The sequence below is a fragment of the Poecile atricapillus genome, chromosome 21 (genome assembly GCF_030490865.1).
Source record: "Poecile atricapillus isolate bPoeAtr1 chromosome 21, bPoeAtr1.hap1, whole genome shotgun sequence".
Taxonomy (NCBI): Eukaryota; Metazoa; Chordata; class Aves; order Passeriformes; family Paridae; genus Poecile; species Poecile atricapillus.
The window spans coordinates 3,679,746-3,703,684 of NC_081269.1; the positions used below are offsets into that span (position 1 = coordinate 3,679,746).

At 43.0% G+C, this 23,939-nt stretch overlaps 2 protein-coding genes across 2 annotated transcripts; both read right to left on the bottom strand.

The window, feature by feature from the left end:
- Positions 1-1,541: 1,541 nt before the first annotated feature.
- GDPD1 (glycerophosphodiester phosphodiesterase domain containing 1) lies at positions 1,542-17,508 on the bottom strand. Its single transcript, XM_058854537.1, has 10 exons — positions 17,219-17,508; positions 12,964-13,006; positions 9,545-9,680; positions 8,906-8,951; positions 8,235-8,353; positions 7,541-7,630; positions 6,675-6,808; positions 6,116-6,175; positions 5,301-5,352; positions 1,542-4,767 (listed from the first exon to the last, which is right to left on the bottom strand). The coding sequence occupies exons 1-10, from the start codon at positions 17,352-17,354 to the stop codon at positions 4,645-4,647; spliced, it is 939 nt and encodes a 312-aa protein (XP_058710520.1). The 5' UTR covers positions 17,355-17,508; the 3' UTR covers positions 1,542-4,644.
- Positions 17,509-18,733: 1,225 nt separating this feature from the next.
- Positions 18,734-23,896, bottom strand: SMG8 (SMG8 nonsense mediated mRNA decay factor). Its single transcript, XM_058854539.1, has 4 exons — positions 22,162-23,896; positions 20,964-21,109; positions 19,702-20,577; positions 18,734-19,147 (listed from the first exon to the last, which is right to left on the bottom strand). The coding sequence occupies exons 1-4, from the start codon at positions 23,843-23,845 to the stop codon at positions 18,950-18,952; spliced, it is 2,904 nt and encodes a 967-aa protein (XP_058710522.1). The 5' UTR covers positions 23,846-23,896; the 3' UTR covers positions 18,734-18,949.
- Between the last annotated feature and the right edge of the window lie 43 nt (positions 23,897-23,939).

Below are 23,939 nucleotides of genomic sequence, written 5' to 3' on the forward strand. Positions count from 1 at the left end.
GCTTTAGGGAAATCTATTAAAAAAAAAAATCTGAATTTTGGCTCTACAATAATTACAATTTAGCTTTCAACTGAACAGCTAACCAGGATTTTTAATTTCACTATTTGCAAACACTATTTTTTGGAGCCTGAGCAGCACAGCTACTGTTTTTCCCTGTTCAGTATCTGCTATCAGTTGAAACCTTAATTATCATTTAAACAAGAAAAGCCCAACTGATCAAGCATCACTGCCTGGGGGAAACTTTTGCCATGGCAATACTGAGGGGAGAAAATGCCAGATCACCCACTGAGGTATTGCCTCAACATCTTGGGAATTAAGTGTGTGTTAAAAGCTGATAAAAATCTCAGTTTCTTGGCATTCCTGAATTTTATTTGCAGCAGGTGTTAATGGCCTCATAATCAAGATACTTCCCCTGCTATTGCCTTTTTTTCTCTGTTTGTAAAATGGGAATATTTTAAAATTTTTAGACACATGAGGAAGCATCTTTAACAGAAGTAGTTTTTTTTCCCCCAATTTCCCTATTTTTGGTCCAACAAAAAACCAGCCAGCATCTCCCAGTGCTTCATCCTGCCCCAAAAATCACCAAGCCATGACCATGCAGCTGTAAAACCACCCCTTACAGCTGATCCCTCATTTCCCTTTCCACAGCAATAATCCAGATTTTAGAATTAGGAACTTCCCTTTCCATAAATCCAGCTTAATAAACCGATGGTAAAACCTCCGAATGTGGGACTGAAGGAGCATCATCTGCTTTTAATGCAGCTCTGCACTGCGGGTTCCCCATCCCGCCGGGCTCCGGGAATGGCTGTGTGGAAGATGGATCCTATGGAAATCCATCGGGAATGCGCGGGCTGTGGCGGCCTCCCGCGGCAGGAGGGAGCAAGGACCGAACATTAATATTTATTTCCTACCAAAATTCATCCCTTCTTCACAGACACAGGGAATTTTCAGGGGCAAACCAACTTAAAAAAAATATATATATATATATCCTGATTTTTTTTAAAATAATCAGCACCTCGAGCTTTCTTGCTTTCTTGCAAAATAAATTGTGAAGTTCTCAAAAATCTGTTTGAACTGTGGATTTATGCCAGGTGCCACCACATTTCCATGTTAAAAGACTCTGTAATGCACTCCAATTCCTTTTTCTGTTTTACCAAACATTTGGGATGTGTTTTAAGAAATCAAACAGCATCCAGAGCCATCTGGAGTATCTTCTCATCATGCTGGAAAAATCCTTTAAGTTACTAAATATTGTAACATACAAACCCCCAACTTCACCTCTCTTACCTAAATATGAACCCTCAAGGCTTTAAAATTACACTTGACCTTAAAACCCAATATTTAATGTAATTTAATGGCAATCCAGTAGGAAAGCTGGAAATTTTTCCTCTAGGACTAGAGGAAATGTTATGATCATCAGAAAGGACAAACTTGCTGCAAGAGGAATTTCTGTGAACACAAACTCAAACCAACAACACTGTAAACCCAAAATCACTCTCAGAAATTAGGTTTTTAGGGAAAGAAGTCACACCTAATGAGTATTCAGTTTTAGATCTTTTGTGAGTAAAGATGTTTTAATGTGTCACATTTCAAAAGCATCCAATCTTTCTTCACATGAAAAGAAAAATCACTGCATAGCTTTGGAGCTAGAGAGGTCCACGAGACTTTCTGCAAATTAAAAGTGCATGAAATACATGCAGTCATCCTTCATACATAAAACAGCTTGAAACAGGGTTGAGAACACAGTGTTAAAACAATATTTAGAGTTAAAAGTACCTGAAAAGAATCTCTCCTCAGAGAGAGAGAGATTAACTGAACATCCTCCTGGACAGCTGTGCACATTCTCAACAAAAGCTTTTCTGTACAAGTGGTTTAAAAATCACACAGTGAGTTCTGGAATATTCAAAACAAGGATTGGATACAACACATGTTTTACAGTTACCCCAATACCAGGATATTTTGTTACAAACAGTTATCATGGCCTAAGCCCTGTGCACTGGTGCTGGGATTCATCCATGGAATATTGTCTGGCTCATGAGATCAAACCTGAGCTCTTGTGCTAAATCCCAAACAGGTGAATGAATAAATCCAGCAGCTTTTCCAGCACTGGACCCTTTCCCTCCCAATCAAATTTCAGATATTGAGCAGCAGATTTATCCAAGAGAGGTCAATGTATAAACAGCACAGTCAGAAGCTCCATCAGATATAAAAACACTGGTCTGACAAAAAATGTGGTTGAAATATGTGTTGAGAATTTTAGAAGGCAAAAATTTCCATCTCTACTATTAAAATAAATTAAAATTAAATATAAAACACTGTCATTTCAGTATCTCTGTTTTTTCATTCAATACAGAATAATGGAAAATTGTTTATTTATTGAGTGATGAGGGAAACTTGAGACAAAGTAAATCAGAGATCAAAACTGGTATTTTAAAACTTAGCTCTTCCTAACCGAAACAAAAAGTTTTAATATGTTTTTGATAGTATTCTTTAAAATATATTTGCATCTTAATATTGGTGCATGTTTTAGAAATTCAATAGCAATAAAATTGAGTTTAAAAAACCCACATTGCATAAAAACTATCTGGAGCTACAAACTGGTAATAAACCCAGAACAGGACAGAAAGGTGGAATTTTAATTTACTGAGCTGCATGTGGAACATCATCCATAACTATTCTGTGACTTGTAAAAAGCAGGCAGAGCTGTGACTTGACTGATTATTAGCACTTATGTGACCAGACAGAACTGGTCTGAAAGGGAAACAGAAAGCTTAGTACCTAATAAATAATTTCATCCTTTTCCCCCCATGAACAGTTAGGAAGTTACATTTTCCTCTCTTCCATTCAATAAGCAACAAGGCTGATTAAATTAGGAGGAAATTGAATCTGCAGTCATCTTCACCAGGCAGATATTCAAAAGGACAACATTAACTCATCTGCCCCCATCAGCACATGTTCACTTGAATCCTAAATGCAGCAGTTTTTTTCCATTTCATCCAGACCTATTCCTCAGAAAGGAACTGTGGTGCAGAAACAAACACTCTCCATGCAGATGGATTTGGCATTCTCACAGCCCCTTGACAGGCAGTGGAACATTAAAGCTGTTCCACAATCATAACTATGGCACAGCAGCCAGGGAGGGTGAAACAAGAACCCTCCCAAATCTGAGCTAACAAGGGGAAAAAAATGACTTAAAAACCAGTTTTTAGCACAGTGGGTGCTCCTTTCAGTAAAAACACATCTGGCTACTGTGTTTATTGTTAAGATGTATGATTTTCACACAAAGTTCCATCAAGAAGTGGACATTGCTGGACCAAAACTCTTGTTTAGAGAGAGCATCTGATGATTCAGTGACTGAGCTCTATACATTGGGTGTAATTAAGCCACAGTAATCAAACCCCTGAACTCCCAGCCATGACAAGAGCACACCAAGGCACACGGGCACTGCAGGCTCCAACCTGTTTGAAACATGGGTAACTCCTGCTCACAAGGACACAAAAGCATGGGAAGCTTCCAGAGATACCTTCCTGCCTAAGCCCATTCCATCATACCTGGGGTTTCCTGGCTTTTGCCAGTTATTTCCATGTCCATGCACATAAATTTGATGGATACTGAATGTATTTTTGTGGAGAGAAAAGACTGAAGTCTACATACATTCTAGATTGACACTTCCTCCCTTTATAAATACACATTAAAATCTGCTTTGGGCGAATTCATTTAATAGGAACGTTTTCATTTGTCCCTGAAACTCCAGACCAAACTTAAATCTTCTTTGGTCCCTCACCCTAAAAAACAACTTCCCATTCATCAAGAACCACAAATGTGCAAAATACTTTTAGGACATTGTGAAAAGGCTATTTCAAAATGAGTGTAATCTATAACAAGTGCAATTTTCTATCCTGGAAATCCAATTACTGCCATGACAGGCAGGCCAGGGCCAAACCTGGAGTCTGCAGTGGAACTTGGTGTCAAAGCCAGATCCTGATTTAAATCCTGTGTTTAGACCCAAAGTCACAGTGCTGATATCACCTCAGAGAGGGTCTAAATCCAGTTCCAACTCAACATTCTTGTCAGTGAGAATAATGGAATAAATCTATACTGAGTTAATTCTGGCTACGAAGTGACCACCTTCACTGAGTACACTACCTGGCCAGCCACAGAGTCTGCTTTGCTATTTCTCCTGTGCCTGTTTTTCTTGCTCTAGAAGTTACCTGAAATATAAAAGCAACACAAGAAATGCAAACACACAGGCTACACTTTCAGAAATTCTTCAGTTTCTGCTCACTACAATATAACTGTAATAACTGACATGTCCTGACAGCTGCTTAGGAACACTTGTGACAGGTAAGATAATGCTTATTTATCTACAAGTACCTTTATCAGGCAACTCTCTTGCTAATCATCACCATTTGTGAAGTGTGCTGTTGCTAAATGAGCTATTTACAAATGTAAACTATGTAATTAAAGTTTTAAAATAAATAGACAACCTTTACATTAGGTAGTGACTTGACAACAAGGTAGCAGATCATCAGTTACATCTTTCCATCAAAAATGATCTGTGCATGCTGCCCCCAATTATTTCTTTAATGAGGAAAATCCTTGGCTCACAATCTGTTCTGGAAGGACTTTCTCAGTTTTCTTCCTTTATACTGGGTAATTATGTAAGAACTCCTTCAGTTTTGTTGGATAGTCTGTCATCACTCCAGTAGCTCCAAGATCAAATGCTCTCTTGTATTCTTGTTCTTCATTCAGTACCCAAATGTACACCTATGAAACAGGACACAACAACCAAGTTATTATAGGAAATACTAATTTATTATTTTTTTTAAAGGTGACTTTTAACCTAAATTGTTAGATCTGAGAGAGATGTTGTTGCATATTTAAAATGAGAAATGATTACACTGTGATGCTGGACTTTTTCCCTCATCTTCCAAGAGAGACATTTTAATGGTAACTCCACTACCTGAGACTTCAGAGCCTTCTAAGAGTCAGTATTATTTTGTGAAAGCCCCACATCACATAAGCCTATAAAATCTCCAAAACTGGTTAAGTTTAAAGTGGGAGGAAAAAGCCCTAAACTTCAAGGGATTTAAATGAAAAACTCTTTTTTTCCCCCCAAGTGTACAAATCTTCCTTTGCAACCAGAGCACTGCTAATATAACAGCAGCAGCTTTTGCTCAGGAACCAAACAGCAACTCATGGTCCCAGAAACACAAAGAACTTGCTGGGGGGAACAGGAACCTCTTTCAAGGCTGTATTTGTCTGGTTTGAATTCTCACTTTAGCTTTGTCCCACTGTACCTGGATGCCCCGAGCTGTGAGGTGGTCAAACAGTGCCTTCCTCATCAGCAGCCTGGGAAAGGAGACGGAGATTAATTAACACCTTCAACTATATATGGAATTTTCAGTGTCTGTTGATGATCTGCAATGAAGTTCCCATACAGTATGTAGGGTTGTCCACAAGAGAAATACAATTCTAGAAAACTTCCAGTTCAAGCAATTCATGTTATCAACCCTGCTGAAGATCAAATCCAGCAGAGAAATCCTTCACCCTGCAGGTACCTTATACCATGTCTGATGAACCAACCACTCTGCTTTCAGGAGAGGTTTTATCCTTCCCACCAAAAGACATGGAATTGTCCTGGCCACTGGAGAAATTAAACTAACAGATGTCAGGAGACACTGCAGTCACTGAAAACCCATGACTAAACCCCCTCTGAAGCACAGATATTCTTAAAATGCAAAGTGTTCCTTGTAAGGCAAACAGTGTCTCTCCTCTGACAACATTATGAAACAGTCACATCCATGAAATTTGCATTCTGCATCTAATTGCATGTTAATTAGATGAGCACACTTAAGGACAGAAGCTTAAACAGACACAATTGGAATAATTCCCACTGTTACTGCACCTTAGAAAGCTTCACTGTATGGAAAATAAAAGCATAAAGCACACCTACATAAGATTTAAATCTGATTTATCCTGCACTGATGAAAAGCTGGAAGAAACTGAAAATATACAACACATAGATACAGCAATAGCTAATCTTAGTTGCTTGAGTCAAGCGTTAATATAAAGGCAAAATATAAATAAAAATTTAATCAGACAAAAATCTTACGTGTCAGCCAGCCAGATAACAAATTTCTGGCTTCTTGACATCTTCTCTGGTTCTTTCAGCCTGTTGAAGAAGAAGAAACCAAAAATCACCAGAGCACATATTAAAATGTTAGTTGAGATGTTCCTGTGAAAGGAACATAAAGAATTAATCTTGCTCAAATTAGAGCAGTAATTTCAGTGCTCAAGACAGTGACTTAGAATTGGGTTACACAAGAGAAATGAGCTACATTTAAGAGAAGCAGCAGAGATGAGAATTCTGCAGCATTTTGAGTGAAGAATGAGAAAGATTGTGAAATCTCATATCCACCCTACTGTTAACTTGTCTCTTGGCCTTATCAGACAAATTTGTTCTCAAGAAAAGAGGAAAAAAGAGCAAGAATTAGTTGTAAGTACAGAACTGTTACGTACTACTGCACACAGAATTCTCCCAGGAATATCCAAAAGTGCCTAAACCAACAGAAAAGCAACCTCAGCCCAAAAAAGGAGTGCTCAGGAAGGATCAGGGTTCACCTGCTTTACACTGGTGCCAGTGCAGCACCCACTGCTGGGCTGTAACTCACTTGAGGATGATGGAAGGCATGGGAATCTCAAAGAATTCCTCCTTGAAGGGAATGAATGGCAGCAGACCAGTATAGAACAGGCCAAGGAGCAGGAGGACACGCTGGGCACAGAAGATGGTGGCAATGTCAGAGTTCTGCAGGAACCAGGAAAGAGATTCTCAGTTATCCTGGTAGATTTTGACTCAGTTGCAATTAGATTTGCTCATCAATGCATGTCTAAAGTTCAGCAATTGCTCACACCTAAGATTAAGCAGCCTTATATGAAGAAATCTAACTGCTATTCAGGTAGGAAATGGGGTGTTGTCCTACACAGATAAATTGAAATAATCAGCTAGACTGAACTATGAACAAAATTGATTTCACTCAGGTGCATCATCCCTTGGACTAAGCACAATTTTAATTTAATTCTAAACTGTAAAATTCCTCAGCACAAAAAGGAGGAGAATTAGAGCTGTGAAACAACAGCTTTATGCTGATGCAACTGTGTCCACTAGTGGCCACATCCATTATTTTTGTGCAAAGAAACAGACAATCAGCAATCCTTGGAAAAATTGCTTTTTATCAGATGAATGATGTGAAAAACAGGCTCTAAGAACTCCGGGCATAAAATTCTAATGCCCTAAATTTCATAAAACAAGAATAAAACATGACTAAGCTTAATTCTTCAAGTATTTTATGGCAGGGTAGAGGGGTGTCAACTGTGCTTCTCTTATTTTAGCAGTACAGCAAGCAGAACACAATCCGAGCACAGAATTTTTCACCACAAGTAGAAGCCTGGCTCAGCTGTTTAAATCTTGATTTGCAGGGTGCTTTTCTGTAGGTGTTGTCAGCACACAGTAACAAAGCTTAGCTGGACTCAGCCTTACCTCCTTGAAGCACTTGGATACAATCTCATAATTGACATTCCCCCACACGGTCAGATGCTCTCTCTTGTACTGACTCACCAGCTCTGAGACCTGCAGCACACAAAGCACAACTCTCACATGGAGTCACTGGAAATTAAGTGCAGCATTATTTAACTGAAACTCTGCTTGCTCTGGAAATCATTTTAGGAAAGAGTTCTTTACTCTTTCCCATCATAAGGTGGTTGCGATGCTTTGGTGGGAAATTAAAGAGGTGTTCTGGACAACAGATTATACTTACAAAAATCCCTAAGGAATTTAGGGAACCTAAATGACAAAACAGTGTTTGCTGGAAAGATTTCCCTCTGTGTTGAACACATCTGCACAATAACATCATGTTTTTATGCTGCTTTGGAGAGCAACACTCTCTAAGCAGACCCTTCCCATGAGGTACAAACCAAACATGTCTCCAGCAGTGCTGGAGCAGCTTCTCATCCAGATGAAGGGTCCTAAAGAGCTTTTACAGAATATCTTGCACAAGATCCCTTCTCTGTCTCCTGCATTACCTCACACAGGGAGCAGGACACAACATGTGAAGGGTGACGCAGTCCAAGAACACAGATCTTGGTATCACAGACTGCCACAACTCCAAAAAAACTTCTGGAATATCAGCAACATTCCCCTGCCTTCTCTCTCAGTTCAGCAGATTCTCATGTACCTTTCTGATCAACACGTTGTTGTTCATTTTGATGTCAATGTTGACAGGAGTTTCTGGGAATGCCTCAAACACCTCTTGCAGGAGTGGGATACGATTGTCTGTCCCTTCACATTGACTTTCTGGGGAAACAAGAAACTTGTCACTGCTGTGGCCACTTTTAACAAACCACACATAAAAGCAGAAATGTCAGAGCATTTGTTACCTTAAAAGGCTACTAAAAGTATAAAGTTCCAAGGATAATCACGTTTTTAAACAAAAAATGACTTTGTTCAGCCATAATTAACTATGACAAGCTCATTTCCATAATGAAAACGTCCTGAGCATGTTGCACATTCAGGTTTTAACTTCATGAAATTCACTCATTATTTAGCAACAGTAGGAGTGCAGGCAACGTTAAAATCCTGAAATAGCAAATACAGGCTCAGTTACCACACACCAAATGCAACGAGATTAATGTGAAAGAGACCAAATGAGAACAAAATTTCCTTCTGAACCCCAAGTCACATCTACAGTAACTACTGCATTGGTTTCTACAGACAGGATATTTTTCTTTTGAAACTTTTGTCATGATATTGAGAGAAGCAAATGCACTTTTCTATTCCCTTTGCCAAAGCAGGAAACTGCCATGCTACAAAATGGAAAACTGAAACAGCAAGAGACAAACATCTTACCTTTCTGAAAGGTGACATCTAACTTGCAGAGATAGCGTGGAAGTTCCTTAAAAACAAAGAGGAATGGAACATCAATTCACATACAGGAATATAATCATGACCCTCCTCCAAAAAGACCAAAATTCATAAGCCACTTATCTTCTCATCCAAAAAATGGATTTAGTAGCACCACTTTCACTATTAATTGAACTATTTGACAAATCTATTTCTTATATTTGTGTCACCTGTAGTTGAATAAGGCAAAACATTCCCACATGTCTTTAGAATTCTGAAAATTCCACTATTGGGGGAGGGGGGGATTAATCTCCCAGTTTTCCCACTAAAAAGCTGGCCACACCAGGAAGAGCTTTTGTCACTCTGCCATCAATCAGTGTGACAAAACATCCAATTTCCAGAGGCATTCACCCAACCTGATACTGGAGGAGTAAATCACCCTCTGGAATGTACCAGGTGTGATCTTCTGACTGCACAGGGAGTTTAGTGAGGGTGGTTTAGTTTAGGAGTGTTTTTTTTGTTTGGGTTTTTTACTGAGATGAATCCTTCCCTTTGGTGTTGAGCACCAGGCACATACAGAGCCCCCTGCCCACCCCACAAATGCATTTTTCAACACTCCTCCAGCCCATTTTCTCCTCAACTCACCGAGTATTTGAGGTCAGATATGTTGACATCAACTCCTGTTGATCTCTTCAGGTTCTCATCATGGGACACAACCACTTGCTCATCTTTTGTTAGGTGACAATCCAGCTCCAACATGTCCGTCCCCAAATTAACCGCGCTGCAAGGAAAGGCTGCCTTGAACCACTCGAGTGCTTTGTGCAGCTCCAAAGCAAACACATTCCATAAACTAATCCCACTGGAAGGACTTTGGATGCTTTAATGGTGCAAGGAATCCTCACAATCCTGCTGCAAAGCAAGGAGCAAACAGGAATCCTCAAAATCTCTGCTGCAGTGGGAAGCTGATGCAAGAATAAACAACAGCTCTTGAAGCAGAGATGGGAATTTTGGCTCTGTCTCCCATGGGAATTAGGAAGCTCACCTGTGGATTGCAGCCTGCCACCCCAGGATTGAGAAATCTGCTCCTAAAGGATTGATTCAGGATTTGGAGTGGGGTGTTTATGAGCAGCAGCACATCTGCCCACATGAGGAAGTGAGGTTTTGAAAACAGAAATTGAACTTGTGGTTAGAAACAACAAATCACAGGGGTGTGAAAGCTGGTTGGGTGTTTTTTTTTTAATTTACATTAATCAGGAAAGCTTGGATCAGGAAATTAGCAGTGGGACTTTCAGGCTTTTGGCTGTTTTATTGGGTAGCAAGACAACCTTAAACTATTATTTTAATGAAAAAGTTTAAATTTAAATTAAAAAGGAAATAAACCACTAAACATCCAGTCATATTTTTCAAAGCAAAATAGCTATTCCCGTTCCAACCCACTGCTTTGAAAAGCTCTAATCCCACCCCAAATCCACTCTATATTAGTTTGGTTCATAGGTGGTGTAAGAAAAGCAGAAAGTAATAATGATATTGATGAAAAGTAAGTACAAGAAACCTCACACCAGAACAAAAAAAACCCCCAAAACTTCACTGCAATGGGCAGTGAATTGCTCATTTAACTAGAAAACAGGTGTCACTCCAGCAGACAGATAAAAAAAAGTCTGAACTCTTCCTTCAAAACCTTTTTATCCACCTCTGAGCAAACCTACACCACCTGTGAGTTGTGCCTACCTGAGACCCAAAGCTCTGTAAATTCTGTAAAAGCCTTTTCCTCATGGGCTTTACTGGCTGCTGAAAACAGCCCATGAATATCTACAAACGTAGTAACAAACCAAAAAAAAAAAATAAAAAAAAATCAGAACATGCTCCCCAAAGTGTTCAACACAATTTCTGGTCCAGCTGGGATAATGATGAAGGAGGCCTGACAAATTAAAGCCAATTTGTGAGCTGTTTGCCAGTGCTGCTAATTAAGAATTAGGAGAGGAACAAAATCCTGTTACATATGGAAGAATCACAGGCTGTACTGGGTGATTTTTTCCATCCTGAGGGAAAGCAACTCCAAATTTGCTGCAGGAGAAATTTTGCCAAATTTGTAGATGTTCCCATGTTTTATCATTTCACCAGCAGATTTTATTAGCAATATTTCTTGCTTAAGAAAGTCAGGGCTGATGCTGCATGGAAAGGAGAGAACAACAACTTTCCTTGTTAACAAATTTGAGACTTTGCCAGGCCCTTACAAGCAGCTCACTGCTAAATAAGCTTCCTCAAGTGCTGAGCTTTCCCAGCTGGAAATCAGTTAGTTCTGTCAAATTCACACTGCTCCAGAGAAGGCTCCAGATTCAGAACATCACTGTGGATTCAGATCCAACTGCTCCAGAACTCATGCTGTGAGGTATGCTCGCATTTGCAAATTAGGGTCAGAGTGCTCTTGCTTAAAATCTATTATTTTATAATCTAAAACCACCACTGAAGCATTTAAATATGGTAGAACAAAATTATAGCCCACCCCCCATCTATTATGCATTTTACCTAACAGAACAGAATTGTCTTTCGTACAAAAACTCATCGTTTCTTTCCAGAATATTTGTAACTTAAGCAGTACAGAAACTGAAATTACCAGCTAAGGCCTCCTCCCCCTGTACACACATTCTCTTCTGGATTCAACTACAGCAACAGCCAAATATTCCTACTTGTGCAAACCTGCAGGAACAGCTCCTACAGACACACCCTGTTTGGCTTCACACAGAATCTGATGGATTATAAATTGATCAGCTCTTATCAGCTGTTTGAGCCAATCCTGACCATTTTTCACCAGCCAGATCACTGCTTTTCTACCCCTTTCCTATTGCTGCTTTACTTGGGAAGATGGGAAAGAGCAAATGGGAAGGACAAAGCCTTTACCCCTTCCCAAAAGGAGCCAGAAGAGTTTCCACTCCTAACAAGAGGCAATAGATCTGCTTCCTGCAGAGGTACCCTGGCTCTCTTTACTCAGATGAACTTCACTATTGGCAGCTGTGGTGAGTTCAAAAACTGGACCTCAATGCATTTTTTTCCACTATAGCTGTAAAATAATTAAAATGGGCAGAAGAGAGTCAGAAAAACATTATCACAAAATGTATTATCCCCAGCACAGCCCTTAACTCTAAGTATTACTGCTTATTTCTGGGAATAAAATAAAAATAGATTATAGAGTAACTTCCACTGCAAGAGCCCTTCATGTACAGAATGAGTATGATATGAAATTAGAACTAAGAAGTGGTTAAAAAGAAAGAAGCACTTTCAGAAAGTCTGGTAGCAGACTTGAAAAAAGGCAGGCCAGCAGGAAAAAAAAAAACCAAAAAGCCACACAAAACTATGCTGAGCTTCCATGGAGATAGAAAATAGTGCAGTACTTTCTTTTATTTGGTTGGGAAAGCTGGCACCCCTCAAGGCTGCAGGGAAACAGCAAACTGATGAGGCTCCTTAGCACAAAGCAAATTAGAAAAACCCCAAACAAAACAAAGAGGAGCCCACATAACGTGGTCCCTTCTCAGCAGCAGCTGGAGTTTTAGATATGCTTCTTCTTCCAATGCCTTTGAGAGCCTCGTTAAAATTCACTACTTAAATGCTGGAGGCTTAAAAGGCTTTCTGGTCCCAACCCCATTTTAAACCCCTGAGTAAGAGGCTTTCACACATTGCGTGACTGCAGAGTGTGAGGGCAGGAAAAAAAAACAAACAGCAGCATTTTCTGCTTTATAGTGACAAATAAATAAATAGATAATTTATTAAAATTAATAGATTAATAGGTAATCACCATTAAGCACAGTATTGTTTGCTATTTTACTGGCTAGCACAGCTCAGGCCTCAGGGTTTATTTCCATTTGTTACTGTGCACAGACCATAATTTGCGGTATCCCAACTCCTTCTGGTGAAACTGGAGTGGATGTTTGGCAATCCAGAGAGCTGACTTTCAGAAACAGGACATTGTAATCCCAAAGAACTGATGGAGTCCCACCTCCCTCAATTGCTTCACTCACTAAAGACACTGAGAAATCCTCATTTAGGTATTCTCATCCTTTTGTACTCACTGGTGAAAGGCTGCCATTGTGTTCTCCAGGTTCTCTCCAGCACCTACAGAAATAACAAAAATAAAACTTACACAAAATCCTTTTCCTCCCCTCAATCCCACTGAAAATCTAATTAAAAAATAACAGGTTTAAAAATATATGTATTTTGAGAAATGAGGATGAAGCTCAAGGCAGAAATCTCTGTTGCCAACCTACTGGAGATACACGACCCTCTCCAGGTAAAATGATTTTAAAAAAGAACTTATCTTGGATTTGTGTAACACTTTGAATATTCAAACCAAAGTGCTTATTTTACCAGAGGTATTTAGCTAGGGCAAGAAGCCCCACAGGCACAGGGACATGCAAAAATCTATTTGAGAGTTGGTGGGAAGTGTAACAAGAGAAAAGAAACAACAAAAAGCTATGAATTAAAGCACCCAAGACATTCTAAAGCTGACACTCCCTAAATGTATAACCCAGCTGATGCTCAAATAGGTGACAACCTCTTTTTTCAGTGCAAGGATATTTCCCAAACAGCACAGATATGTCAATAAAGGTTTGTGCTGCTGGAGAAGGGAGGTCTCTCACACAAGGAATGAAACACAACAATTTCAGTTAAGAAATGAAAGGACAAGCAAACTTAACTCTCTTTCAGGCAGGACTAAACTCTGCAGCACCTAAGCCAGCATTCTCTGCATAAAAATCTTTGAAAATGAGTCTGATTAGGGACTGGAAAAGGTTGTGCCTTCTCCCCACCTCAGAAAATAGGAAATATAGATTGAAAAACAAAACCTCAGGAAGATACACGTGCTGATGAAGACATCTATGCAAATTTTAACTGCACTTTGACAGTAATGAATGATAGACTTTGTAAACAGCAATTATAAGAGCTCCAATTAAGGCCTTGCCTATTAACAAGGCCTCACCAGGATATACTTACCTCAGCCTGTGTTCAGTTACTTAATTAAAGCAATGCACAATCACCAATTTAAAATTGTTGTTCTCAGGTAGGTTTACAAAATGGAAGACTTAACTTAAAACCATGATGACAAAAATCTGCAGGGTTTAATGTAAAACAATATGGTGAGTCCACAGCAGCTTCTGTGATCAGACATGCACCAGTATTTTATGGGATTTGACTGTAGAACTCTGAATTAGCTGAGTGGCAAAAGTGAACCAAGGGACAAAGGAGAGCACAAAAACCTCATGGTATCCATCTGGTGATTGCCTAACAAATGGGAAACCCCTGCACAAGACCTGGCTGATTAGTTACAAATTAACTGCAATAATAATTGAGGTTTTTAGATACCTTATCAACTGTGGTAATCCAGCCCATACATCCTGAAGCGTAAGGGAAGGGCAAAAACACCTGAGTCAAGTCTTCAATTAGTGAACAAGGCATGAGTAGCCTAACATTCCTGGGCAGAAAGTTCCAAAAATAAAACTTTTAAGTGGCTGATCTGACAAATCACATGGCAGGGAGGTGGTCAAGGGCCAGGGATGGCGACATATTGGGGGTGGTGGGTCAAATGCCTCACTTGTAGCATTTTGGGGGAAATGAGGAACCAAGTTGAGAGATCAGCTGAAAAAGGAACCACACGCAGAAAAAGGAACTACAGAAGTTGATTGACCCAAGTAATTTTCTCCCCTGAAAAGTGAGAAGGCTGGGCTGACCAAAGGGCTTCTGACACTTCCTCAAACACACCTTCAGCTTCATGGGCTCATGTGCTGCTGCACTCCCTCTGAGGAACTGACCTTCTCCAGCCAAAATGGCACATCCAGACATTAAGAGGGAACATTCCCACTCTGCAAGCACCACCATGGACAAGAGGGAGCCAACACCAAGCACTGGTTCAAGGAGATGACCCTCAGAAGATTTTGGGGCCAGCAAGTCAAGGGAGGTGATTGTTGCCCTCTGCCCAGCACTGGTGAAACCTGGAGCACCACATCCAGTTCTGGGCTCTAAAGCACAAGACTGACATGGACGTCCATGGAAGGGCTGCAAAAATTAAGGGATGAGAGATTCTCGTGTACAGTGAGAGGCTGAAGGTGCTGGAATTATTTTGTCTGGAGAGCAGAGGCTGGGGAGGATCCTACAGATGTAAATATCAGATTGCAGGAAGTGAAGAAGACTGAGCCAAACTCTCCTTGGTGGTACCCAGAGAAAGGACAAGAGGAATAGGAACAAATTTAAACACCTGCAATTCAGATGATAAATGTAAGTAAAAAGAAAACTTTTTTATTGTAAGAGTGATCAAACTTTGGAACTGGTTTCCTGCAGAGGTTGTGGAGACTCCATCTCTGGATGTATTCAAACCCTAACTGGACCAGGTCCTGGTTAACCTGCTCTAGTCAGATGAGCTCTCCAGAGATCCCTTCCAATCTGAATTATTCTGTGCAAAAATCATCATGCTACCCCTCTGTCAGAGACCCTGCAATCCAGGGCTGCTGGCATCAACAGAGAAATCCAACACAGAATATCAAGACTCAGTAATTGCTCTCAGAAATGACCAATTTTAAAATTATGCCAAAATGAAGAAATAATTCAGGGATGATTCTACAAAATGAGGTGGATAATTCTTGAACGAGAAAGCAAGCGAAATTAGACTTAAAAAACTTGGTAGAAGGTTTCATCTCAGAGAGGAAAAAGCCAAGCAAGCATTACCTTGATCTCCCAAGCTGAGTAATGCAATAGGTAACCTGACACTGAGTCTGAAGCTACAGCATGACTAAAGCTCGAGAACTCAAGTCCCGCAGGAATTTATGTTACAAGGTAAACACCAAGGAGAGTAAAGCAAGAGTGATCTTCAGCCTCAGATGAGCAAAAGGCTGCAACGTTCAGGGCTGCCCTCCTGCCTCAGGTGGATTTCACAGGAACAACTCACAGACCGTGCACTTTGAATGCCTGAGGAATAATCCTCCCTTAAGTGAGGCTTTCCTGCTGTTCCGATGGAGCTTAGAGCAACTGGCCCAAGCACTCGCATTCGAGGCTTAGAGCTGTGTATCTTAACTAAGGTCCTTGCAAAGGAGTGAGAACAGATTAAGGGGATCATACCAAGTTCCAACCAAGTCGCCTGCAACTTTTTAACAGGCTACAAATAAAAAGCCAAACAAACCGGGAAGCCATTAAGAACCTTTTCTTTTGCTGAAGAAAAAATACAAATATCAAGCAACAGATAATATAGATATTCTACACCAGAAGCTACATTTTATGCTATACGTACAGCTACAGTAATAAAGAAACTTAAACTATCAAATAAACTTAATGAAAGAAGTACCAGGAATAAAATCATTAAGAGATCAGCTCCAATTTTTGTAGTTTCATAATTCAAGGCAGCAGGATTTGTTAAGGACCACGGGATAAAACTGTGATCAAGCACAAACTGGCACTTTGTATGATATTGAAAACTGTTTAAACTCAGCATCAGACATCTCTCACACAGAATATCAGAAAATATTTACTAGCAAACTACTATTTTCAAAAATTAAGTGAGGGAGCAATAAAAAGCACAGAACTGATCTCTACAGAACAGAAAGACACGTCTTTCTGTGCGTTTTTTCCCCTCCCAGGGCTTTAGAATAGGTAGAAGTAACTTAAAAACCTCTTTTAGCTATTTTAGACAGAATCAACATGCTTGACTCTCAAATAGGATGGGTTTTACCAGGGCATTGAGCCATTCACTGTCTGCCTGCAACACCGAGGGGAGCAAGAACAGAGTCACAGCAAATTCTGTTTCCCCTTAAAGCAGAAAGCAAAGCAAACAGGCGGTCAGAGGTAAGAAAATTGATCTCTTGTACCTGATCTAAGCAACAGCCAGACGCCCCTCTGGTTGGGGAGAGAAATACCAGGATAAAGAATCGTTAGAAGAAAAAAATATAGACGTGTTTGAGAGGGAAAACATCAGGCCCCACACACACAAAAAAAAAATAGCCAACAAAAACAAAAAACCGAAAAACTGATTTTCGGCTGGCGCGGTTGGACTTCGGAGATTAATTCCGCGCTGAACCGAGGCACTGGTCAGCAGGTGGCACCTAAAATTAGGCTGCGGGAGGAAGGTTTAAAGGGAGCCCGCTGCAAGCCACGGACACCGCGCAGCCCCTCACGCCTCTCCCGTGCCCGGGGGGACAGAGCAGCGCCCCGGGGTCGTGAGGGAGCATCGCCCGGGGGCCGCGGAGCCCTGAGCGCCGAAAGCCGGGCGGGGACCGTCCCTCAGGAGCGGCAGAGAGCAGAAAGGCTCCCGCATCTCCTCCCCTCATCCCCGCGCCCCCGACTCACCGCCGCGATGCGAGATGTGCCGGCAGCGAAAGCGCTGCCGCTTGGGCCGGTGGAGCAGCCCCGGGCACTTGAGGAGGAGCGCGGAGGTGAGGACGTATCCACCCAGCGTGGAGAGCAGGTAGAGCGTGGCCGACATCCTGCACCTGTCACCGGCTGCCCCGGCCCGTCCTGCCGCGGTCCGTGCCCCTGTCCCAGCCCCGGCCAGGCGGAACCTCTGCGGGACGCGGAGGCTCCGAGGCAGCAGCGGCTCTGAGGGAGCGGAGGCTCTGCGCCCGCGCAGCCGCCCCGGCGCCGGGAGGAGCGCAGTGCGCAGGCGCGGCGGCCCCGCGCCCTTCCCTCCCTTCCCGCCTGCCCGTGAGGGGCTGCTCGCAGCCGCCGCTCCTGCACAATCGCTGTGGGGGTAATTGCCAATTACACGCTTTAATTCCCCCACCGGCTCCCTGCTCGCAGGTGGAGGGATGTGTTTTCCACACCCCCGCCCAGTGCCCGCCTCATGGGCGGGGCTGGTGCGGTCAAAAAACCACTTCGAAGATGCTGTGGGGTAATTCTCAATTACACGTTTTTATTTTTCACCTGGCTGTCCCGGCTCTCTTCTCACAGGTGGAAGAATGTGCTTCCCCCAGCCAGCCCCTCAGAGAAGTCATATTCCAAATGGGAGGGATGCGCTTTCCCCACACAGCCCCTCAGAGGTGATAAAATCATGAAACAGTTGGATTGGATCTTTTGACATCATCTAGTCCAGCCCCTTGTGCCGTATTTCAAACAGGAGGGATGAATTTTTCACACCCAACCCCTCATAGATAATATATTCCAAAGGAAGGGATGTCTTTTCTCCATCCAGTCCCCCCACGATGTCATACTCCAAATGTTTCTCACACCCAGCCCCTGAGAGATCACAGAATCATGGAATGCTTGGAAAGGATCTTTAAAAACCATCTAATCCAACCCCAAATGCTGCATTCCAAACGAAGAGCTGTGTTTTCCCCATCCAGCCCCTCAGAGACGTATGCTGAGCAGAAACCAGGTCTCAGCTCCAGTCATACAGTTTCATTACTGTACTATAGCAAACTGGCAAATTAAATTTTGTGTGCATGCTAATTAGAAACAAATATTCTAGAAATAAAATTAGGTCTCAGCATACAGCCACTGTCACTAATACATCCTACCTCAGCTAAAAGTTGATTTACTGTGACTGATTTTTTGATACTGAGAGTTACTTGATACAGGTGAGCAGTTTCCGGCTTTGCTATTAATACACAACACAACTGCAGTATCTTTTTTTTTTTTTTTTTAAGACAGAATGATTTCTCCCATCATCACATTAAAAGTATCATTTACATACAAATAGCTTGTCCAGAAAAAGAAAATATTTTGCTCAATCATTGCCTCAATATGACAAAGTAAACTCTTCATTTCATGCAGTGTGAATTTTTGAAAATTCCTAAATAGGTATATAAAAAGACAGGAGGGGGAAAAGCACTGTAATCAAAACATCCAGTAATACAGGATCAGCACTTTATGAAACCAGCTTTTATTTTTTACATATGAAAATTTACATGTCTCAGATCCCTTTTCTTGCTTTGATATCAACTTTATTTCCAATCTGACAGCATTCCAGTGAAATACCGTGGGGGTTTCACACAATTGCAGTGACAACTGCTGGGGAACCAAAACCCATGAATTGGATTGAAGATGGCCTTCTTAAACTAAAACATTCACCCAAAACCATTCTTATTGCGTAATTGCTTTCAGTATTCCTCGGAGAACTTTGTAGCTCATTAACTGTTGGCTCTCTTTGGGAGGGAAGCAGGGTCCCCGTTCTGTCACGTAGGCGTAGGGAAACCTCAGCACCCAGAGTCCATCAGAGGGAAGGGTGATTTCCTGCTTCTCAGGGTAAAATATAGGACAGGGTGGTGGCCCTGGTTGAACCTAAAACCAAAAGAAAACTTGAGTAGGCAATCAAACATCATTACTACCTTATAAAATAATAAAATTCAAATGGAGTTTTTTCAAATGTGTGCTAAAAGAAAAGTGGAAGAAATGGTGAAGAATTCTCCAATTAAGAAAACTAACATTTTTTCCAGCTCCTAAATTCAAATGGTAACTAATAATAATTGAGCAATGAGTCTGCATGGAGCTGCTTTTCTCCATGACATTTAAAATGACAAAGTCATTCTTAAAGAGTTATTGTTAGCTTTTTTTTTTAAAAAAATAAAAGCCATTATTACAGCAGAGAATGCCAATAACTCATCCTCGATAAAATATTTTTGTAAACTTACTTTATACAAAGTATAAATTTGGCACATTGAAGTTTAAGAAATCCAAAGCGCTTATGTAACAGATAGTTTTGGAAATGACTGTCTTGGCTGGAGCTGGTTTGAGTTGGAGTTTCTTGACACCCTTCTGCTGTCCCCCTTGTTAATTAATGTTTCCACAACCACCCTGGCCTCTGCTGTTCCTAGATTCCCTCCTGCACTTCCTACCTGAGGCGTTAAGGTGATCTGCAGAGGAGCATCAGGAACCACCACAAAGAGCCTCATGAACTGGGCGTAGTGGGGCTTGAGGCCCCGTCCCTGCGTCGAGGACAGGATGTACAGGGGCATGTCGGAATTGAGGGCTTTGAGGGCAGATTCCTTCGGCCCTCCTCCCATCACCTTCATCACCTTATCAGGCCCTGAGCACATGAACCTCCTCCCTCGGGCATCTTCATATTCAAACCCTACGAAAGCTCGAGCGATGTCGTCCCTCCGCCGGCCTCTTCCCATCACCACCGCGCTTCTTTTCCCAGGAACAGCTTTGTTGGGTGCAGGCCAGGAATTGGTGTCTAAGTCTCCTTCATCTTCAGTTCTCGTCCTGATGACAATGTCCCAAGGCATTAAATAGTTTGTTCCTGGGATAAAGCCCTGTTGATCTAAGCCTGTGTGGAAGTTATAAGCCTTAGCAGGCCCCAACTTGACCAGTGACCAACTGGAAAATTTAGGCAGAAGGCCTTTGGGGCAATTGGAATGGAGCATCCCAGGGAGGTACTCGACAGTGGACGCCTGGCGATCTACCAGGCTCGGCCTCTTCTCACTCTTGGAGTCCCCACTCTGCCCATGGCTTTCTGTGTTGTCCCCTCCACCCTGGGCATCAGGTGGGTAAGTGCCCAGGCTGCCTGTGGACTGGCCCAGGCTCAGAGCTAAGCTCAGGCCTGTGCTCTCTCCCTGAGTCTGAGGCTCTTTCTCTTTGAGTTTCTCGATCTCGCCTTCCAGAGGGGCGGGTGATGACTCGTCCCGAGCAGGTGCCGGGTCAGGTGTGCTTGGCTGAAATATGGGGAAGTTGATGTGCTCCAGTTTTCCACAGCACTTCTCTTCCAGCAGCTGCGAGAAAGAAAATGTGGTTTAATATCTACCCCGAGATGAGGGAGCTCAGAGTCACAACATTCAGCAGCTACAATTAAGATTCAAGAGGTCTGCACCACATGAGAACCAAAGCAGCAGTGGGAACACAGCCCACAGACCTGATTATTTAAAATTCACATGAACCAACACATTCCAAGTGTAAACAGGTGCATTAACAGCTGCTCCTGTGTGTGTGCACTGGTAAAGACTGGAACTGCACATACTGGTCAGCCCATTTCTGGCTGAAATGTCTCCCCAATCAAAGAGTTAATAAGGTTAAGAGGAAACTTGTGGTCACTTCAGAATATAGACTCTGCAGATGAAACAAAAGCACAGCTTGAAGCACCAACAGACCTAACAGTTACCTGGTAAAAATCATAATTAGCTGCTTTGATATCAAAGGGGTCCTCCCGAGGAGCTTGTTTCCTTCCACAGTTACAGGCACCAGTGGAACGAGCCCGGCTGTTGTGGTACAGAATTGGAGGATTTCTGTCTGCTTCTGGCTTTTCCCCTAAAAGCAAAATCAATCAAACCTTGGGCAAATTGCTCATCATTCAAAACTTTCTTTATTCCCTTCATCCATTTCTCCCTCCCTGCTATACACATATGCAAAATGATTTGCCACCAGTTTGTCAAGCAACTTCCTTTTCCCACTTTAAATAACGCAAAATTCCAGTGGAGGTCATACCACTAAACCAAAATCTTATTTGTTTTTACAATCTCTTCCTGAAGTCTCCAAGTTCTTTTGCCCACAATAAACGTGCAGAAGTCAGTTTTGACTCCCTGATCAACCAGGTTATTTAAAACAAAGGGGGATGCTTATGCTTTTTAGAGAACTTTTCTCTTACACTCCTCTTGTTAGAATTGTAATTGCTTTTAATTACATTATTTAATTAATTTATTAATTAATTAAATTATAATTATTATAGATTATATTACAATATATTATAATATTATATAATATTGTCATATATTAAAATATATTATATATTATATAATATATTCTATATAATATATAATATAATATTATATTATATATTATACAATATATTATATATAATATTATATATTATAATATTATTTAATTATTCTATAAATTATAATTATAATAAATTATTAATTAATTTATTTATTAATTTTAATTGCTTTTAGTAAGACAGAATCAGAGTTACTACTAAAATCAGAAAATCAGAGTAACTACAAAAATCGGAGTTACTACTAACAATGGACTGGCTCCTAAACATTACTCAACATAAAGGAAACCTGCACAGCCACTCTGCTATGATCCCACTGTAGAGATGATCACAGAATCATTTAGGGTGGAAAAGACCTAGGAGATCATCGAGTCCAACCTTTGCCTAGTCACCACCTTGTTAATTAGAGCAATTAGTTAATTAGCACAATTAGAGCACCGAGTGCCACATCCAGTTCTTGAACAAGACGCTTCAAAGCTGCAAATTTTCATCTTCCACAACATTTCAGAGTCGGTGCTTTCAGCCTAAGACATTTTAAAGCAGATACAAAAGTAAAGCATGAAACCAAAGCACAAGTGCACATCTTTACCTGCTTTGGGGAGCAGATGGAACTTGTGCACGCAGTGCTGGTCAGTCAAGCTCCGCTCCTCGCAGAGCTGGTGCCCGTTGCTCCAGAACTTGTAGCAGTCCTCGTTGAGCTGCATGGCGTATTTGTGGAAGGCTGGGCCTCGGGCGTGCTGGCTGTACACACGCAGGGCTTGGGCCAGCTGGTTCTTGTGCACTGTCATGGTGTAATTGTGGGGCAGGTTGGACTGGTAGGCGCTGTGGGCCATGGGCAGAGCCTTCTGGCAACGGTTTTCGGAGAACTTGGTGTCGATGTCTAAGTAGCCTTCCAAAACTTTGATGCTGCTCATGATCTTTGAGCTCAGCTCACCACAGGTCGGGTCATCGTCTTTGCCCTCGATGGTCACTTCGTAGAGTTTTAGAGCTGCAGCCACCCACTTCTGGTAGGTCGGGAGCTCAAAGTGAGAGGGCTGAGGGTTCCTCCCCACACTGTCTTCAAAGCCCTTCTTGCTGAGCACCAGCTCCACGTGCTGCCACAAGAACTCCTTGAGGGTGCAGTCCACGAGCTGCCCAGAGGAACTGGAGCTGGAGCTGCTACTCTCTGCATGGAAGGAGAGCTGTTGCCGGCCGTGCCTCATCATCTGATACCTCCTGGGTCCTGACAGGGTGGGAGCCAGCAGCGAGTCAGTCTCTCTCATGGTGCAGTTGCTCCTGAGCTGGTCGAGAAGCATGGCCACGGGATCGTCTCCGTCCTGAGGCCCACCAGCCACGATGTACACAAAAGCCTGGTTGGCAGGCACGGTGAACAGGCAGTTGATGCTCTGGTTGGTCAGCACCCGGCTCTTGCGGAAGATGCGATAGATCTGATCCTCCAGAGCGTGCTGCAGCCTCCTCTTGGGGGAATGCTTCTTGGGGGGTGGCTTTTCCAGGTGACCACAGGGGTCCTGACCCCTGCTTGGCAGCGGATCCACCTTCAGAGCCCCGTTGAGCTGGAAGAGGAAGAGGAGGCGTGGAGGGCATGGCCTGCAGTTGAGCTTCCACTCCTTGCCGACCGGGCAGTCCTTGATGGCAGCCTTCAGGGAGGGCAGCACCTTCTGCCGCAGCCCGTCCAGCGCCCTGAACACGCGGTCGTAGGTGATATCGAAGGAGCAGGTGGGATGCACCAGCAGCAGGATGTGGCACACGGAGAAGAGGTAGAGAAGGCTCAGGCAGTGCAGCTTCTCCTGGTGCTTCCAGAACTCGTGCGCCTCGGCGTGGGGCAGCGGGGCCGGGCCTCCGGAGGGGTGGCCGGGCCCGGCCTCTCTGTTCTCGGCAGCCGCCAGGTCCCCGCAGGCGCGCAGCAGCTGCGGCGTGTCGCAGATGGAGGTGAGCACCAGGTACAGCACGCGGCTCTCCTGGCTGTAGTACGCCTGCAGCTGGTTGTAGTCCTTTGTGGCCGGGTCCCCATCCTGTCCCGCGGCGCCGTCCGCCAGCTCGGGATCCTCCTCCGGGAACAGCGGGAACACCTGCCGGTCGCACACGGTGCTCACCAGGGCCTCCTTCTCGGAGCAGAGCTGCAGCGCGGTTTTGCCGAAGATGCCCACCACGCACACCTCCTCCTCGCCGCCCGCCGCGCCGCCCGCCTCGGCCGCCAGCAGCAGCTCCCGCAGGCTCATGGGCCCCACGGCCGTGCCCATGGCCCCGGGCGGCCCGGCCCCGGGCAGCGGCATCGCCCGGCCGCGCTCCCGGCCCCGCTCCCGGCCGGAAGCGGCGGAGCCTCGGCCCCGGCCCCGCGCATGAGCGGCCCCGCCCCGGAGGGCGCGG

Bases quoted from the DNA above. Each gene is read 5' to 3' on its own strand.
- GDPD1 (XM_058854537.1), bottom strand. From the start codon at position 17,354: ATGTCGGCCACGCTCTACCTGCTCTCCACGCTGGGTGGATACGTCCTC. The intron at 9,681-12,963 runs GTGAGTACAAAA...CTTTCCTTGCAG, and splicing joins ACAATGGCAGCCTTTCACCA to CGCGGTTAATTTGGGGACGG. The intron at 8,354-8,905 runs GTAAGATGTTTG...TTGTTTCCCCAG, and splicing joins AGATGTCACCTTTCAGAAAG to AAAGTCAATGTGAAGGGACA.
- SMG8 (XM_058854539.1), bottom strand. From the start codon at position 23,845: ATGCCGCTGCCCGGGGCCGGGCCGCCCGGGGCCATGGGCACGGCCGTG. The intron at 20,578-20,963 runs GTAACTGTTAGG...TCTTTCTCGCAG, and splicing joins CTAATTATGATTTTTACCAG to CTGCTGGAAGAGAAGTGCTG. The intron at 19,148-19,701 runs GTAGGAAGTGCA...TTTTGGTTTTAG, and splicing joins AGATCACCTTAACGCCTCAG to GTTCAACCAGGGCCACCACC.